Source organism: Euleptes europaea, chromosome 13 (assembly GCF_029931775.1).
Source record: "Euleptes europaea isolate rEulEur1 chromosome 13, rEulEur1.hap1, whole genome shotgun sequence".
Lineage (NCBI taxonomy): Eukaryota > Metazoa > Chordata > Lepidosauria > Squamata > Sphaerodactylidae > Euleptes > Euleptes europaea.
In genome coordinates this window covers 65,286,575-65,305,331 of record NC_079324.1, presented here as the reverse complement: position 1 = coordinate 65,305,331, position 18,757 = coordinate 65,286,575, and the positions used below count along the sequence as shown (strand labels likewise).

At 50.3% G+C, this 18,757-nt stretch overlaps 1 protein-coding gene across 1 annotated transcript; it reads right to left on the bottom strand.

Annotated features, from left to right (window-relative positions):
- Window positions 1-2,455: 2,455 nt before the first annotated feature.
- On the bottom strand, window positions 2,456-18,503 carry LOC130486303 (solute carrier family 2, facilitated glucose transporter member 11-like). Its single transcript, XM_056859552.1, has 12 exons — window positions 18,459-18,503; window positions 15,213-15,311; window positions 13,868-14,028; window positions 11,236-11,360; window positions 9,687-9,816; window positions 7,608-7,756; window positions 6,892-7,079; window positions 5,885-5,995; window positions 5,696-5,797; window positions 5,245-5,317; window positions 4,317-4,444; window positions 2,456-2,659 (listed from the first exon to the last, which is right to left on the bottom strand). The coding sequence occupies exons 1-12, from the start codon at window positions 18,501-18,503 to the stop codon at window positions 2,456-2,458; spliced, it is 1,515 nt and encodes a 504-aa protein (XP_056715530.1).
- Window positions 18,504-18,757: the final 254 nt, after the last annotated feature.

The following is an 18,757-nucleotide window of genomic DNA, read 5'->3' as shown; positions in this document are numbered from 1 at the left end:
AACAGGGACCTTGGAGCAAGGGAAGCGGGTGCTGGTCCATGAAGGTGTGTTCTGGAATAAAAACGTCTTTCAGCTGCTGCAAGAGTCGCCTCTCTTTGTGCTGCCATGGGAAAGCCACTTCAGCCAGGGGCTGGCCACCACCTTACTTGGCAGCCCTCTTCGCTTATGACTGCTAAGTTTATTCTGGAGACTTTGGAGAGGATTTAAAAAACCTTTCTAATAGTTCAAATACATATTATTTACCAGGTAACTTTTATCCAGGTCCGTTAACAAATTCCATAAGAACGTGAGTTCTGCTAGGTCAAACCAGTGAGGGTCCATCTAGTTCAGCATCTGGCTCCTGTATCAAGTGGCCAACTGGTTGCCCTGGGGGGCCCAGCAGACAGGGCATGGAGGCCGCAGCCCCTCCCCCGATGCTGCCCTCTTAGCACTACTGTTCAGAGGTTTACTGCTTTTGTGTACGAAGGTTGTGTTTACTTACCGTAACTACTGATGGGCCTTCTGCTGCATGAAACTGTAAACCCCTTTTAAAACTATTTTTGTTCATCGCCATCACTATGTCTGGCAGCAAATTCAGTAAAAACAGAGTTGCAATCCAGGGGTGGGGAAAACTTTTTTCCACCAAGGGCCATTTGGATATTTATAGCATCATTCACGGGCCATACAAAAGTATCAACTTAAAAATTAGCTGACCAAGCCCCAAGCAGGCAGCTGCCCCAGATGACCCCCCTGCGCGCAGGCAAGCAGGCATCCAACCAGTGGGGCACTCGCCCACCTGGTGGCATAGGATGGCCTGTTGCACCAACTGGGCGTAGCCATCCAGCCGCACGCTGGAGTTGCTTCTACTCCGCATGGTCGGTGCAGAATTCTACAGCTGGCTCCTGCTACCTCTGCCTACAGGGATGAAAGGAGGACACACTGGCTAAGAACTCACACACACACACACACACACACATTCTGGCTCTGCCCCCTTTAACCCCTCCATTGTCACCACTTCCACCCCCAGCCCTCTTGTAGTACAGAGGGAATACGTTTCTCCACGGCCCGGGTGGGAAAGGGTTAACCCAGTTTCTTGGGTGGTCCTAGCAGCTCCATAGCTAATGACTCTTCTGCAAGGGGGGGGGGGAAAGGTTCCTTTTCTCAGCAACACAAACTCACATCCACCTTGAATAGAGGCTGTTCCTGTCTGCGGGAGGGGCTGGATCACCAGTCTTAGATCCTTATCTGCCAGGACCCACAAAGGGCCAAACCAAATGATTTCGCTGGCCTTAAACGGCCCCGGGCCTCACGTTCCCCACCCGTTGCAATCCTTTCCAGCCAAAATAGGTTTATGCTCTGCAAGGCCAGTTTCAAAGGTTTGCTGCTGGTTCTTCAGGATGATTTGCAAAGTGAAGTTCTCGGTCATCTTAATAGCTGGTCTGTAGTTGATTCCTATGAGGAGTGGTTGAAATGCTTAGGGCAGTTAAGCTTGGAAAGAAGGCGGTTAAGGGGAGACATAATAGAGGTCTATAAAATTATGCATGGTTTGGAGAGAGTGGACGGAGAAGCTTTTCTCCCTCATCTGCTGAAGCTGGAGGATGAGAGATTCAAAACTGATAAAAGTAAGTATTTCTTCACACAACACATAAATTGTGGAACTCCGTGCCACAGGATTTGGTGATGGCTGCCAACTTGGAAGGCTTTAAGAGGGAAGTGGACATGTTCATGGAGGAGAGGGGGTATTCATGGCTACTAGTCAAAATAGATACTAGTCATGGTGCATACCTATTCTCCAGGATCAGAGGAGCATGCCTATTATACTGGATGCTGTGGAACACAGGCAGGATGGTGCTGCTGCAGTGGTCTTGCTTGGCTTCCTAGAGGCACCTGGTTGGCCACTGTGTGAACAGACTGCTGGACTTGATGGGGCTTGGTCTGATCCAGCATGGCTTTTCTTACGTTCTTAATCAACAAGAGTGTTAGTCCTAGGGATAATAGGCCCTGATCCCCCTAAGGAATTTTGTTGCTGTTTCCTTCCTTGTTGAGACCAGTTGTTAACTCAAGCCTCCCCATCTCCTTTATGCAGATGTTCAAAATCCCAGTCAAATAATTATGAGCATAGAATGTGAATCTTCCCAGAATCCCTAAAATCCATGGGGTATCTGCTGAGCTGGTGACTTCTCCTTTGTCCTTTTTATCTGCTGTTGGCTCAGCTGTGTCAAGCATGGTGGCAGATGTCTAGATAGCAGGACCTTCCTTGCAGGTCGCTCAGAAAGGGCTGCTTTCTTTACATGAGGACAGTAGTCAGGTTGAGGAAAAGTTGGTTTTTATTGAACTGAGACCTTGCGCAGGCTACAACATGTGCTGAGGAAACCCAAGCATACAAATCGCATGGGCTGCAACCCTGGCATCAGAGTTCCACGCAGGTCCTCACTATGAGAGCCTGCTCTTTGCCGTTGGCTGGTGGGCCTCGCCTCTAGAACTCACAGCTAAGTTGCCATCTCTCGCATGGTTCTCCCTCATGCTCTTGGGTTCTTCTGCCAAAGTTGCGCTTATGAAATTCTCTCTTAATTTCCAGAAAGGTTTTATTCTTTGTCTCAGGAATAACAAAGAATATAAAGATGGCAACCAAGCAGCATTCCACCAAAAACACAAGAAAGCAATACTGTTTGAGACCTTTCTGAAAAACAAAATTGAACATTTGAGAATAGGTATGAATTCAGAATGAATCTTCGCTATGTGTAACTGAGCATCTTGCATTTTCTGGCACAGACAGCGCTCTCCATATTGATCAAATGCTTCCCCATTCACCCAAATTCACTAGATGAGGAAAATGCCAGCAGTGTTTGTCTTGCCATGGGTATACACCCTTTATTTTACAATTGCGCCACCCTTTATATTACAATTTATTTTTTACTCCACTTATTTCCCAAATGGGGACCCTCAGCAAGGTCAACCCACTCTCCAGTTAAATAAAACGAGAGTCCAGAGGCATCTCCTAGCCTAGCAACGTATATCCCACTTTCCCACATACAACAGATCAAGTCAGCTCTGGCAAAGGAAAGCTTCTTATAGAACATACAGTAAAAATACATAACAATATATAAAAATATAAAATACATATAAAATAGAATATAAAAAGTCTTTCAGGTGCCTCTGGATTCCTGCTTTCTTTTGCTGCTGCAGACAGACTAATGTTCTCCAATTGTGAAGCGTCCTTGACCCAATACAAAAAACAGCCACTGCCGTTGACTGCGTCAGTGGGAAAGGCAGCTGAGGCCATCCTTGCCCAACGGACTCCTTGTCAAGCTGCACCAGGTAGTTGCCCCGTTTGGCTTCATCTGCAAGCTTGAGGCAGACGCCAGCTTCTCCCCAGCAGCAGGAGCCACTTCAGACAAACTACTGAGAAGCACCGAAGGCATCTGGCGCTGGTGGGTCTTTTGACTGCGCTGATAGGCAAGTGCCACACAGCGAGATTGGAGCTCGTCAGAGCTTTCTCGGTCACTCCGTGTTTCAAGAGAAAGCCAGCGGGGCTGACCCTGCCTATTTCCCAGTCACTGCTTGGTGACTTCACCCTCAGATGAGTTCGCCGTTGTTTGCTACCTTGACACCATTTTTAATTTAACATCCAAGAAATTCTAGGTATTTTAATTAGCTGTATCTTGTCAGGGTGGGTGTATGTGAGTGTGAGGATTTGACTTACTGAAGATTATTAAAAGCTTCGAAAACATCATTCAGATGCGTTTCTGGGTTCAGCAACTGTTCTTGTCAAATTTCCTTGTGGGAAATGAAGGTGGCTTCTAAAATAAGTAGAGCAGAAAGGAACAGGCAAAACTCGACCATCCCCTTGATCAGCAAGAGCTCTCTGTTTCATAGGGATCGATGGGAGGGCCTCCAACCATGTCTCACTGAAAGGTGTGTGAAGAATTCCTTAAACAAAAGTCCCGGGGCACCTGAAGGTCTGAAAACATTTCTTTCAATATGAGCCTTTGTGAGCCACAACTCAGTTCTTCAGGTGTGTGAAAGGAAGACTGCCCCACCCTGGACTTTTGTTTTATTTTGCAAAGACAGACCAGCATGGCTATTCCTCTGCATTCGTGAAGAATTCCCAGTCTGGGTGGGAGGTTTTTCTGCTCCCGGGGAGTGCCTGCCTGCCTGCCTTCGGTTTCTTGGGCAGCCTCGCTTTGTCTGCCTGTGCATTTTGTCAGTTTGGGAGGGGCCAGGGCTGAAAGAGGCTGCTTCTTGCTGGGGCTCCTTGTGAGGGGCGATGCCAAACACCTGGGAAACGTCTCTGGCAGAAGACGGCAGAAAACAGGGCAGAACTGTGGCCTACGTACCACTATAAAGGGGAAGAGCATTCCAACGGTGAAGAAGCTCAGCCAGCTCATGGATCCGGCAATCATGTAAGCAGCAGGCCGTGAAGACTGAGTGAACAGCTCCGCAGTCAAAATCCCTGTCACTCCACCTGGGGTCAAGTTCACAAAGAGTCGGTTATGGCAAGAACAGCAGAGGCAGGTTTTCCGGGGCCATTTCGAGAAGCAAAAAGAAAACTGCTTGCAAAGGCCAGCCGCTTGTCTATGTCTGCAGGGTGGGGGAGGTTAGTGGAAAGCGGCTTGAGGTGCGAAAGGATTCCTGAAGCCTGTTTTGACACCAAAACAAGATCATGAAGAACAACCACTTTTACTGACTAGGGCTTCAATGCAATCATAACAGTAGAAATGAGCACCTAATACAGTCCCATCTCTTGAGCTATGCAGAGATGGATCTGAGGGGAAGGACAGCTGGGAATTGCTTCCCTCTCCCCAGAGGGTAATAACTTAAGTGCCTGAAGCAGGCAAATCAAGGCAGTTCTTCTTTTGGCAGTTTTAACCTGTTTTTATCTCTTTAAAAGACCGGGTATGTGGCTTTTCTCTCTTTGCAACTTGCTCTTGTATTCTTAGCCACCTTGAGGCTAAGAAGATGAAGTGGGTTATGAATATTTCAAACAAATAAGTAAGAGATTTAAAGAGCCAACAGCACATCACATTGCCACTGAATGAATGGCTTTGCTTGAGCCTTCAGTCGGGATCCTGGGGGCACCAGGTTTCCACCCCCGGAGCCCTTGTTTGTGTTCATTGCGGGGAGCTTTTTCAGTAAACTGCCGAGTGCTTTGTAGAAGGGTGGGATCTAAGCAAATACAAGCCAGGGCCTTGAAGATACCCTACTGGGCGGCAGCAAAAAGGTTTCTGCACCACTAACCCAAAGCCAAACACAGGAAATGGGTACCTGGTCCGAGCCCGAAGCTCAGGATGAAAGCGAATATTGAAGCCATGCTCAGATACGGTGCCCAGGTGTGCGACTGGAAGAGGAAAATACACATGGTTGGTTAGCTATTGCTGCTGCTGCTCTGCTCCTTTAGCAAAGGACCGGTGGGTTCCTTACATCCCCCACCCCAGCACTGAGCCAGACCGTGGGCAAGGGTCTCTGGAAGCTGAGCCAGACTGAAGTTCAGCATGGTTTCTCCCCCCCCACCACCACAAGCTGCACAACCAATAAGACTGAGAGGCTGTCCAGCCATTCTGGCACGACAGCCAAATGCCCTCCCATTCTCTTTCAGCCTCACAGACGGTGAGCATGTACAGGGCCATCAAGAAGCACAGCAAGGGGGACAACCCCCTGTATGGGGGCGGGGAGAGATCCCACAGCATTCTTTGTTGCAGAGTATTCTCCAGCCTACCTGGTACGTCAGAGAGCAGGTCAACACGACACACCACACCGTCATCAGGGAGTAGCCCCCCAGGATAAGACGCCTCCTCCCCATGGACTCAACCAGCAGGCCCTGCAGGGAGGGAGACCCCTTTGTGCTCAGCCCCAAGGACCCTTCCTTCCACCTCAGAAAACCCCAATCAGAATGTGTGCCACTTACGCAGGTGAGGGCGGTGAGGCATTCACAAGCCCCTGTCCCCAGAGTCACATAGGGGATCTTTGCTGAGGGGATTCCAGCTTCCGTGAAAACATAACTTGCATAGAAGTAAATCTATGGGAGGGAACCAAAAGCAGAGGGTGCGGCAAGTGACCAGGGAGGCAGTATCGCTGGCAGTCTGTGCTCGCCTGTGGCACAGGGCTCCTGCCTTGAATGAGCAAATCATACTTTTGACAGTTAATAAATACCGCCAAAGGCACTGCCGTAAATTGTTGGCCCCTGTAAGGAGTGACTGCAGCTAATTAGGCCTCAGATCCTGGCAGGGAGGGAGCTGGAAGCGCCCACAGGATGGCAAGAGGATACAGGTCAGCACGTGTTGCACCAATTAAGGAAGCCAACTGCAATGGCACTTGCTTGCAAGATGGACAGCCTGTTCTGTTGGCTGATTAAATAAAAAGGTGGGATAGCCTTGAAAAGGACAGCTGAGCAACCTGACTGGTTTCCCAACATTCATTTTGGAACAAGGGAGGTGTTGGTGGTTTACTTGTTTTCTGTGATATTCCAGAGGCATGGCTGTTTCCTGATTGATACAAATCTGATCTACCTTCGGGTTGGTTTTTCTGCCTTTGAGTGCTGCCTGTGTAAACTCTTCTCTGTTAGAGAGGCAGGTCCTTCATCTCGCCTTTGTGCTGTTGCTTAGGTCTTGTCTGCACTTCTCTGCACTAGTTTTGAACTGTTTAGCTCTCATAGGTTCTCGCTACAGTATCCTGCGGTTCCACCAAAACCGAAGGAAATCTGTCATTTCCCAGTACTCTCTTAATGCCAAAGTTAAGAGTTCCCAGGATTCTTTGGGGAAAGCTTTGACAATTCAGCCGGTTCTAAGCTGGTTTACATTTAGGGTGTAGCTGAATAGGAGGGGACCCTGATTCTCTTGGGAGGTGGCGTGTGTGCTTGGTGGGCTCTGGGGTCCACAGAGATGTCTTTGGGGGCAGGCTGGGCCTGGTTCTCACCGCGTTTATCCCGCTCAGCTGCTGGCCCATTGGCATGACAATGACGGTGATGAGCTGCCACCTGATGCTGCGGTCAGTGAAGAGTTCCCAGGGCTTCTTGGGCTTCTCACCCCCAAGGGCAACGCACTCCCTCTGAATGTCCTCCATCTCCGTCTGGTATTGTAGAGGGCCATGAAAGCTCTTCAGAGCTGGGAGGGGACAAGGCGAGACGCAGGGCCCAGGTGAAATCCCAAGCACAGAACCTGTGGCCCCTTGGAAAGCAGGCAAACCTGCAGCTCCTTCTCAGTCTGGATCGCATTTGCCCTCCCAGGAGCCCTGTGAAAAGGTCAGGTAGGTCGCCGTGATTCAGAGCGTTTCAGCCTTCACAGAGGGGACTCTGCTGAGGAGGAGGGATAAATGACTTGCCCAAGGCAGCACAATGAATCTGTGGCAGAGGGCTGTCTTGAACGGAAGGCTTGGGAAACCCTTCCTCCTGGATGGACCCCACTTCTTCCCACAGGCTAGATGCTGTTGGGTAACAGGACACGGCAGGCGAAGTCCGAAGAGGGGCCTGGGAGGAAATGGCCAGTAGCTATCAAGTCGCTTTGGACAGGAAGGCATTCAGGGTGCCGAGAGGCACTCGGGAGCGGGAAGGGAGCCAGGGCTGTTGCTGAGCTCCAGGGGCTCCTTCTGCTCTCGTTAAGGATGTGGATGGACACACGTCAGATGTGACTTACCTTGGAGACATTTCAGCTCATCCCCTCTGTCAATTAAGAGATACCGGGGACTTTCTGGAAACCAGGGAAGGGTCAAGAGTTGGAAAAAGGCTGGGAAACAGCAGCTTGAGAGCAGAAAAGGCCAGTACTTTTCTCCGCCGAGTAACTCCCTGTGAGAAGGGAGTTATTACTAAAGCTAGAAACATGAAGCAAGCAGAAGAATAAGCCTTGCTGAACTGAGGAAGCAGCTATCTAAGTCTCCCTCAACACAACTTCTGCCATGGGAAGTTCTGCCTCATCGACCTTTTGGAATTCCCTGAGAGAGTCAAAAAGCATATAGAGGGGGGGGGGCATCTGGTAGCCATTATAAACTGAGACTTTGATAAGAAATCCCTCCTCAAAGGCGTCTGAGTTAACTTGGAATACAATGGCTATGTCAATTGGCCGCAGTAAAAGCAAGGAGAAGTCTGTAGACCCTTCGAGGGCTGATCTTTGGGTCTGTGGCCACCGTGAGGACGTTCAGTCAGACGTGCCTGGGGAGCCCCTCAGTGGGAGTAATTCCCAGGCAGGCAGGCAGGCAGGCAGGGTCTGATTTGCACGGTGATCACGGGGGGCGTGTGGGGAGGAGCTGAAGGCTCTCTCCCAACACTGTTTTTTTCAACCTGAATTGGTCCCATGGGGCCAACATTTGCCACACTGGGGAAATTTACACTCACATATACATTTTCCCAGTGGGCAAATAGTGGCTCTGGGAGGAGGGGCTGTTTCAAGTCAGTAAAATGGCAAACTTGGCCACTACACTACTCACTCCTACAGCCAAGTCATTTATGAACAAATTAAATAGTACCGACCCTGATACTGATCCTTGTGGGACCCCACTGCTCACTTCCCTATAGAATCATAGAGTGGGAAGAGGCCATACAAGCCATCTAGTCTGACCCCCTGCTCAATGCAGGATCAGCCTAGACATCCCTGGCCAGTATTTGTCTAACCTCTGCTTAAAGACTGCCAGCGAGGGGGAGCTCACCACCTCTCTAGGCAGCTGATTCCACTTTTACAACTCTTACTGTAAACGCCCCCCCCCCCCCAATATGCAGCCTGTACGTCACCACCTCCCTGGGTAGCTGATTCCACTGTAAAAAACAGCTCTTACTGTAAAAAAAAAAATTATCCTAATATCCAGCTGATACCTTTTCGCCTGCAATTTAAACCAGTTATTGTGAGTCCTGTGATCCTCTGCTGCCAAGAGGAACAGCTCCCTGCCCTCCTTCAAATACTTCAAGAGAGCAATTCTGTCCCCCCTCAGCCTCCTCTTCTCCAGACGAAACATTCCCAACTCCCTCAGCCTCTCCTCCTAGGGCTTCTTGGTCTCCAGGCCCCTGATCACCCTCGTCACTCTCCTCTGTACCCACTCGGTTGTGTTCACATCCTTTTTGAAGTGGGGCCTCCAGAACTGCACACAGTACTCCAGGTGTGGCCTGACCAATGCAGTGTATGGTGGAACTATGACATCTTGCGATTCGGATGATATGTCAGAACTGTCCATTTTTTCCTACTCTTTTCTTCCTACCATTTCACCAATTTTTAACCCGTAAGCAGACCTGTCCTCTTATCCCATGATGGCTAAGTCTACTCAGGAGTCTTTGGTGAGGTACCAGAATCTCTGGGCTCTACCTGGAAGTTGGCAACCCTGAAAATAACAGATTGTAACTTAGAAAACTCACTGCCACAGGATACTGCAATCACTGCATGGCTTTACAGGGTGATAAGAGAGAGAAGAAAGGCGCAAAGGGAGGAAGACCCCTTTGTCGGCTGGGTGTCCAGCTCTGCTTGTGCCTTCCTATCCTGACCCATCAAGGGAAAGAGGGTGCTGACCTGGATGGGCCCTACTGGGTCTGATCCCGCAGGGATCCTCTTAGGCTCTGTGCAGGAACAGAATCAGCCCTTCCCAGGTGATGCCATGGCTGGAATCTGGTGCCACTGCCCATCTGCCCTTGGTGCAACAGGCCCAAAGCCAAGCCAAATCTTGGCAGGACTACTCGGATCTGAGCAGCCTCCCCTTGGTCCCCTCGGCCATCACAAAGGGACGTCGGCACTCACCTTAAGCCAATGACTTGTCCTGTCAGAATCCCCCCGGTCAGAAATATGGAGCTGCCCATGGTCATCGCCCCCCGCAGGTGCTTGGGGGCAGCTTCTCCAATATAGAGGGGCTGCAGGCAGAGGCCGATGCCTGGAAAGGAAAGAGCTGGGTCACTCCCAGGGCCTTCCAGCCTAGCCACACATTGGCCATTTCACCCCCCCGGTGCCCCCTACTCACAGGTAAATGCTATTTTATTTTATTATTTTAAACATGTATACCCCTCCTTTCTAGCTCTTGGTACCCACCACAGGTGAGCAGTTCCAGAGATCCCCTCTAGATGCAGTCTTGCCCTTATTTGCCACTGCAAAAAACATTGCTAGATGTGCAGCGCACAGCCTTCCAAAAACTGGAAAAGTAACACTAAAATCTTGTTAGCCTTTGAGGAGCCAGAAGATTCCTGTTCATTTGTGCAGCAACAGACTGACATGGCTGCCTCTCTGGAACTAAAATCCTTGACTCTAAAAAGCCCCGTAAAAGCTTCTGTCATCAAAGAATGGAATTATGATTCCAAAAGAGGAAAGAGTAGGGCTATTTCCCTGTGACCTCAGCTGGCACTCTGCATAGTGTGTGTGGGGTCGGGAGGAGGATACACACTACAATCCCCATTCGTATCCCAAGGGCAACAGGGGTGGGTGGGGGAATTGCTTCCTCCCAGGACCAAAATCTGTTGCTCAAGGTGCCCTCGAGAGGCAGCTTTCTCTCAAAACAGAACCACCTCGTGGATCGGGAAGTCATCAGCACGCCGCACCTCAAAAGCAAATACATTTTGAGCTAACTAAGAAAGAAGACTACTTATGAAAGATTAATCACCGGAGACTTAAGACATTCATTAGCGGAAATTTATAAATTGCTGTTACAATATGAAACTGAAACAGAGCAAGTAAAATAAAATGGTTGCGAAATTTGGGAAGAAATATAAACATGAGACAGTTTACGGAATGCCAAATATTGAGATAGATTTGCGATAAAATGTGTTTTAGGTAGTGCATCACACCACCAAGACATAGCACAAGCCAACAGAGACTTCAATGGGAAATGCTGGAAATGCCATAATACAGATGCGACATTCAATCATTTGTTGTGGACTTGTAGGAAAGCAAGAAAATATTGGATAACAATACATGATGAAATGCAAAAAATATTGAAAATTAAGTTTGCGCTAGATCCAAAAGGCGTGTTATTAAATATCTTGTCAAGCAATATGCCAAAAACTCCAGTGGGTTTCTGGAGAACATGGCAGCCCCACAGGGCCTCTTCTGGAGCTGGCAGGTGAACTCTCCTTTCTGTCACAGGCTGCGTGTCTTTGCGGGCTTGGTGATCCAAGTGGATTTAGCAGCCCTGAACTAAGATGCATGAAGAATCAGCCCAAGAACTCTATAGAAATATGGTCTTGCACCAAGCCCTGTTGCAATTCCACAGAGGAAGCTCAGCATAGCAAAACTATCCAGCTAATCAGAATCACTGATAAACACGTTCAGCTTTACATTTACTATTACAAAAGGCTTTTACCTGTGTTTATGCCAATCAAAAATCTCCCAACAATTAGTAATTCAAACAACCCTGTCGGAGAGCTCAAACCCATCAGAAGAGCAGCAAGGACAGCTATGAAGTTGTTCATCAAAAGGCCTCCTTTCCTGTAAGGAGGACAAGTGTGGAGAGAATGAGAGAGAGAAGTCCTTTGGTTAGACCCCTGGGAAATACCAGCATGGGCAGTTCCCTGTCCTCCTTTAACCCATGACAGACACCTTAACCAGCACACCATGCTGTCTCTCACCGAAAAGCATGCCTTGTAGAAAATCCTGATCCTGGAATTAAACTAAACATTTTTGCAAAGCTATGTTTCTGGACGAAAAGCTAAAGTCAGAAGGGCCATGGTTCTTTTCAATAAAATGTTTGCTAACGAGATATGTATTCTCTTCAACTTAATATTATGACTACCATCTACAATACGTGTTTTCAAATGTCTACCATGTCTTCCAATGTAAAGTTTTTCATGGGGACATTTCATAACATATATAACCTGTGCAGAATTACATGTTGTAAAGTCCTTTAGTACATATATTTTCTTATCCAAAGTATTGATGAAACATCTCATATGGCATGTACATTTGCAAAAAAATACAATTCCCACAGGTAAAGTGTCCCCCAGGGAGGATTGGTATCCAGTAAAACCCTTTGATGATTCACACATTGATAAAAATTGCTAGGAATATTGGCAAGGACCAGGAAACAGAGGTCTTTTATGCATGGCTGTTTCTCTCGCCTTCACCTCTCCGACGACCCCGGGTCCCTGCCTGGACCACGCATGCCGCCTCTGACCGCCAGAGGTCGCCCCACTCTGCCCCTGCACTTCCCTGCATTTTCAGGCACCTGGTTTATCTTGAATTTCAAAACGTGGGGAAATGCAGGCGGAGAGCGAGGCGACCGCCGATGGCCAGAAAAGGCACGTGCACAATCCAAACAAAGACCCAAATCCACCAGAGGGGTGATGGGGAGTGAAACAGCCATGCATAAAAGACCAGAGTGACAATGAGAAGGCTGGGGGGGGGCTGGATGGGGGCCGGCTCAATATGATGCTTCTTTTCGGGGGGGGGGGGATGCTGTTGCTTTTTGCAGGACTAATACAGGACTGTGTGTGTATTGAGGGGGAGGCTGCATTCTTTAGATGCCTGAATTACAAAAGACCCTGTAAGCCTCCAGCAATCTTTTCTCAAAACAGAACCTGCCTCTGAAGGAAGTGGGGTCAACTCACTCGTTTGTGGTAAAACAGAAATGCAGTGGACTCGACTGCAATATTAAAAAAACAGAAGCAAAGCCAGCCTGTGCAAAATATTTGTTCTGCCCTTAATTGGGGAGTCTGGAAAGCATTTCCTCCCCCATCTAATCCATATGAAACCCTTATCATGAAATCCTGTCTAATCTTGGAAGGACATTTTGCTACACCCCTTCCCTTTCTGAAACAGTAGCAACCCCCTTGCTCAATGAATGACTCCTCACTCTGCTGATTCATGAATCACAGAAGCCCCCACCCCTCCCTTCTGCACATCAATTCATTTTTTCTCTGAGATGATCATCTACTTATGGCTCTCCAGGTTTACTTTGGACTGAACAAGCTATGCATGTCACGACTCGCTGGCATTCCATCACTGAATTTGGTCCTGAAAAGGAACTGTGTGCGTGCACAGTGGTGGGTTTCTGTATGGACGGAAGCCAAAGCAGTGGGGAAGGGGAGGGATTAACTCCTCTGAGCAATTTATCCAATGGTGGTCTTCCTAAAATAGCAAGGGTGTAACCTGCCTGTGGGCTTTGGACCTCTGGCCACTGATGAAGGCCTGAAGGTCCTTCTCCAAGCATCCCACAACCGTACGTAGCTACACAGGTGTAGCTGGATGCCGGTCCACACGGGGTGTGTCTGTACTCTGTACCCTGCATGGCTAGCAGATGTTCAGGGCAAGCTAAACTTAAAACTGGGCAGACTGCATGGCTGGAATTCAAGGGTCTGTCTTCCAGAGGGACCCCTGTATTTCTGCTGACAAGATTGAACTGGGTTCAAATCTCCACTCAGCCATGAAGCTCACTGGGTGACCTTAGGCCAGTTCATACATCTCGCTCTAACCCTAACCCCACAAAGCTGTGCAAACTGAAGGGAGCTCCAAGGAGAAGGTTGTATAGGGTACACTGAAAAACAAGCAAAATGTCCTGGTTTTCCCAAGATGCTTCCCTCATAATGGTTTGGGATTTTTTTGAGCTCTACTAAAGTACTATAAGAAACACACCTCATAGAATCATAGAGTTGGAAGGGACCACCAGGGTCATCTAGTCCAACCCCCTGCACAATGCAGGAAATTGACAACCACCTCCCCCCACACACCCCCAGTGACCCCTAATCCATGCTCAGAAGATGGCCAAGATGCCCTCCTTCTCCATCATCTGCTTAAGGTCACAGAATCAGCCTTGCTGACAGATGGCCATCCAGCCTCTTCTTAAAAACCTCCAAGGAAGGAGAGCTTGCCACCTCCCGGGGAAGCCTGCTCCACTAAGGAACCGCTCTGACTGTCAGAAAGTTCTTCCTAATGTCTCCTCTGTTAGAAAATTCTTCCCAATGTCTTCCTAATGTCACCACTTCCAGGATGGAACTCACCTCCCCATCCGGATGGCCAGCCTGCCTCCCAGGTGTGCCCCAAACAGGCCTCCAAGTGAAAAGATGGATGCCACAGTGGACCAGAGCAGGGTCAGCATGCCGGGACTGAGGGTTGCCCGATGGCGCTCCTGCCAGCTTTCGTTCAGGAACTTGTGGATGTGCTGAAAAGGCAAAGAGGGCACCTGCAGTGCAGCCTGTTTCACGCTCACCGGACGGCCCTCTGGGCAAAGTATGATGCTGGCCTCCACAGGGGAGCCCACAGCCCTTCCCAGAGGGCAGCCAATCACACGGCAGCCCACGCCCAGGGAACTGGGGAGCTTTTGTGTGGGATTTCCCTGCCCTGGATGATGTCCAGGAAGCTCACCTGCCCCCCCCCCCCGGCCAGGAGTCTTCACACTGACCTGCAGGAACGTTCCAGCCTGATTTGAGGCGGAAACCGAGCCCAGCCCGGCCCCTCACCACCCGTGGCACCCCCCCCCCTTTGTGGGAATCAGCCTGGGGCTTTGTGCTTGCAAAGGTTAGCTTCAGTTGCTTGCTGGTCCCAGGCAAGAAGTCCATGGTGCCCCCCCCCCACCCGCTGGGCCCCCATCCTCTCCTCTCTTCAGTCAACCAAACACAAGGCCGACTGCTACAGAGCTGGCCTGGAGCACCTCCCTCCCCCCAATCTCATCGGGTCCTGCTTCTGCTTTCACACGCTTTGACCTTCCCATGGTTATTTGGGTTTTAACAATCTTAACAAGCATGAAATGTTACAGTAAACGGACATTGCACAGTTTAATCAGAAAAGTCATCAGCTGATACATCTGCCTGTCTCACGTCAGAACGCCCTCGATTAACAGCGGGGAGGCCAGGCCGACACTCCCAGCCTGGAGCCAGTTTGCCCAGCCTTTGGGTTTCCTTGGGCGTTGGGAGCCCTTTAGACTTAGCCAGTATGAAGAGTGGGATTCTTGGAGTTTGCTTTCATCCCCTGAGCTATGTAGGAAAGGAAGACCCCCTCACCCCCAGTGGAAGAGGGATACGGGAAGCCAGGCTGAAGCACAGGCCCTCATGGCTCGGAAATGAATCTGGGGCATCCACTCTGGGTGGACTGGACCGGGGAAGCGGAAGCAGGGTGACCCTTCACCAGCCAGCCAGCCACTCCTCGTGCCATGCATATGGAAGGAAACGCCGAGTCCTGCTCCATTGGCAAGGCAGGAAGCGTTTCATGCAAGCCACATCCTTTTCAACATTCTCAGAGTCCTTTTCAACGTTCCACAGCACCTGAGAACCAGAAATAACCCCACCGCCTGCCCCTGGCCGTCTACAGTGTCAGCGAAGAGACACCCCTGACTTCAGAGATGCTTACCTCGGTGGGAGCATTGATTACAGACACGTTGTACCCGTACTGGAAGGTCCCTCCGATGCCAGCTGCGCACATGGCTAGAAAGAGAGTCCCAGTGGGGAGCTACAGAAAGAAACAAGGCAGCTCAGCAATCAGGACAGCCAGGTCTGTCGCCGGGGTCATCTTTGAGGGGAAACAAAACACATGCACACACACCCCGCACGGCACGGCGCCCCACGCATGCTATCTTTGCAAAGCAAAGACAGCGTGTCACTGCCTCGTGCGTGGTGGTCCTGAGAGCTGGCCTGGTGGGTCTTCCCACAGGCTTACCAGACGAGAGGACAGAGGCCCCTCCCTTCACGCCTGCAGCTCTGTCTGGAGAGCAGGCCCTTGGCCGCAGGAGATGGGCGCCCCAGGGACCGATGCCCTTCCCTGGCCCCAGGTCCCGCTGGGCATTTCCACGAGAGCCAGGAGAGAGCCAGCTGGAGCGAATCTTCCTTCGGTTTTCCAGCACACGTGTGGCGTGTCGGAGCCCAGCGGCCTCCGTTTGGCCACGAAGCCCTGGAGGTTTTTCTGCTGCCTGCTTCTCTCCCCCGGCCCCCCCAGCTAGCAGTGCCTTTATTCTCTTTGGTATTAATGGACAGTCACATAGTGAACAGGTGGGGATGCAAAATTTAACAGAGCCCCATTATGTTGGGAAAGCGTCAGTACGTAACAGCTGCTTGCTGGGCGGTCATCGCCCAAATTGTAGGGTTATAAACCAGTGGCCATGGCACTGCCTTTAACAGGATTTCATTACGCACAAATTTAAAATCTTTATCCCACTTTTACATCCACAAAGAGAATAATCATAATAACAATACTAAAAATAACATGTTACCTCAATGACAAAGAAGCATTAAACAAACAAAAAACCACCAACCAACAAAAAAGTACACCCTGGGCTGCTGCCGAAGAGGATTTAAACACCCCTGGGGCCAAAGGCAAAACTGCACCTTCTTGATATCTGGTTTGAACATAAGCCGAGAAGGCAGCTAACAAATCCTTCATGGCGAGCTACAGATCTTCGGCACCTTCACCAAAGATGCCTGTCTTTTAAAAAAATATTTTGTTTTTTATGAATATATAAACAGAACAGAAAAAAGAGGAAAATAAAAGCCGTATCACAGCAACAATTACGATTACATCAAAGAAAAAAATGTTTTTATGGAAGGACAGCACAGATAGAGTGGCGATAGCCGGGGGATGGGAGGCAGAAGTAGAGCACAACCCACTAGTAAAGCCCTCGGCCAGTGTCTAGAGGACCCAGCTAGTTGCTGGGGGCCTCCAAAGACTGCTGACCAGGATGGATCTCGGGCTGATTCAGCAAGGCAATTTCTTCTCTTCCGAAGCCTGGGTGCAGGTTCAGGGTCACCTGACCCCGATGAGTTGTGTCTTGCTAAAAGATCCTGATGCTGCATTCTGGCTTTGAAAAGTTAACACACGTTAGTGGACCACACGGATTTTAGTTAAAATACGAAGGCAGCGTGTGTAACTTGGAAGTCAGACCGCTGTCGGGCTACAGGGTAGAATGGCCTTTGACTAACTCTAGATTTGCCAGCTTGAGCATTTCAGTTCCTGAGGTCAGAACGTTTGAGGGGCAGCAAAGTCCCTTGAAGGGTAGCATCATTCAATTTTCCTCAAGGGTTGAAAAGACAGCTTGGGGGGGGGGGAGAGAAGAGAAATGGCTTGAAGGGAAAGGGCTATAGTTCCCCCGAAATCTGCCACTGTGGGGGATGGAATGCAGCAGTCAGGGCCTGTTCCAGGTGGCCCCTCATTGCCGCTGCGGAAGGCAGCACCAGGAGGATGCCTGCCTGCATCTCCCAACCTTGCAGTGGCTTTTGGTGAGGAGGACGGCCGGGCCTCTTTGCCTGAGGAATAATCCCTCAGCATGTGACTGCAGGGGCCAGTCGAGCACACGGAGACCCGCTGCACGGACTGTGGGCACGGTGGTATCTTAACATGAAGGCCACCCCCTGGACTGGGACGGATGTCAGGAGTCCAAAGGCGGAGGCCTCGACCTCCCAATTCACCTCTCTTCCCTCTAGTCTAGCCTCAGGCCTGGCAGACAAAACTTTGCTGCGGGTAGATGCTGAAGAGTCCGGGGCCGGGCTCTGCCCCCCTCCTTCCCTCCCACCCAGCAGGCAGGCGGGTGGGTGCGTGGGCAGGCAGCTGAGGCAAGCACCGTGCCGACAGGGCCCGGTGTGCCTCTCAGATGACTGAGCCATGACTGCTGATGAGAGCTCATGACTTCTGCCTTGTGATGGTGCTATAGGGAGATCAGTGGGGGAACGAATCCCCCCCACTGCCCTGCTGCCTGTCTAACTGCATGCTGAACACCTCTGGAATGCCAGCCCACATAATTTACCCATCCCAGGGCAAGACGCCGGGTTTGGGGGTGGACATTTTTCAAGTGACAAACAGTTCCCATGCTCACTGTCTTGAGAGTAAAAATCCAGTCGTTTCCACAACAGACAGAAAACTAAACTGGGATGTTCAAAGTACAGTTGGAACAAATGTTCACTTACATACACACATCTTCTGCATCCCAACCAAGAACCTATGTAAGGATGTCAATAAACTGGAAACCCAGAGAGAGCCCCTTTGAAAATGTTGCCTCCTCACCGGTTCCGCTGCCCCTCAACACTCCCCCCCACCCCAGCTCATGGAACAGCCTGGCTGACGGCCGCCCGGCACCCTTCTGCAACAGTTTCTGCCTGCAAGCAACTCATCTGAGGTTTGCACAGCGGGATGATTAAGAACAAAGCAAAAATTATTACTAGCCCACCCCCCAAAAAAGGAGTAGTAGCAGCAGCAGCAGTGGTTGTCCAAGGAGATCCCGTTTGACTTCCACCAGGGAAGGCAGGAGGTTCCAGAGATACTTTCTCAGTCTTGCCAGGCACAATTGAACTGTCTGATCACAGCAGTCACCCTCAACTTATGGAAGGATGGCACAGCATGTTTTAATAAATATATAAAAGGTTTTTGTAAAGTTCAGGGGGGAATGCCTCAGGGCTTTAAAGAAATCTCCTTGGGCCATGCAGCTGGGGCCTCTGCATGCTTACTCACAGGTCAGTCCCGCTGAGCTCCACCAGTTGCTTCGGACTCAATGCGTGGAGGGCTGTGCTGCCGGAGCCAATGGAATGGCACAGGATTTGTGCCCCCTTCCCTCTCCGCTCTGCTCCCCAAAGCCTCCAACATGCCTTTGCCCCTCGGGCAAGGGCTGCTTACCTTTCTACGGGGTCCAGTGCTTTTCAGCAGTGGCTGGTACTCCATTTTCAGCACCGGGCTGGTTGCCCTCCCTGAAAAGGGGACTGAGCTGCAGCAGCAGACCAAGAGAGATGCCCAGCAGGGACGGGAAGGGCCACCGGCTCTGGCTCCAGCTGCTGGCGACCCGAGCCTCTTAGCCCTGCCAGCCCACTGTGGCGCCAGCATAGCCCCCACCAGCCACCCAGGAAGTCAGGGCACTTGGGGGACTGCTTCTCTCAAAAGAGCTTTCTCGTGAGAGTTCGCAGCTAAGGGGTGACCAA

Excerpts from the sequence above, each read along its gene's own strand:
- LOC130486303 (XM_056859552.1), bottom strand. The coding sequence starts at position 18,503 with ATGGAGTACCAGCCACTGCTGAAAAGCACTGGACCCCGTAGAAAG. Across the intron at positions 9,817-11,235 it reads TTTGATTGGCATAAACACAG|GCATCGGCCTCTGCCTGCAG; the intron begins GTAAAAGCCTTT and ends TTTCCTTTCCAG. Across the intron at positions 7,757-9,686 it reads GGACAAGTCATTGGCTTAAG|GGAGTTACTCGGCGGAGAAA; the intron begins GTGAGTGCCGAC and ends CCCTTCTCACAG.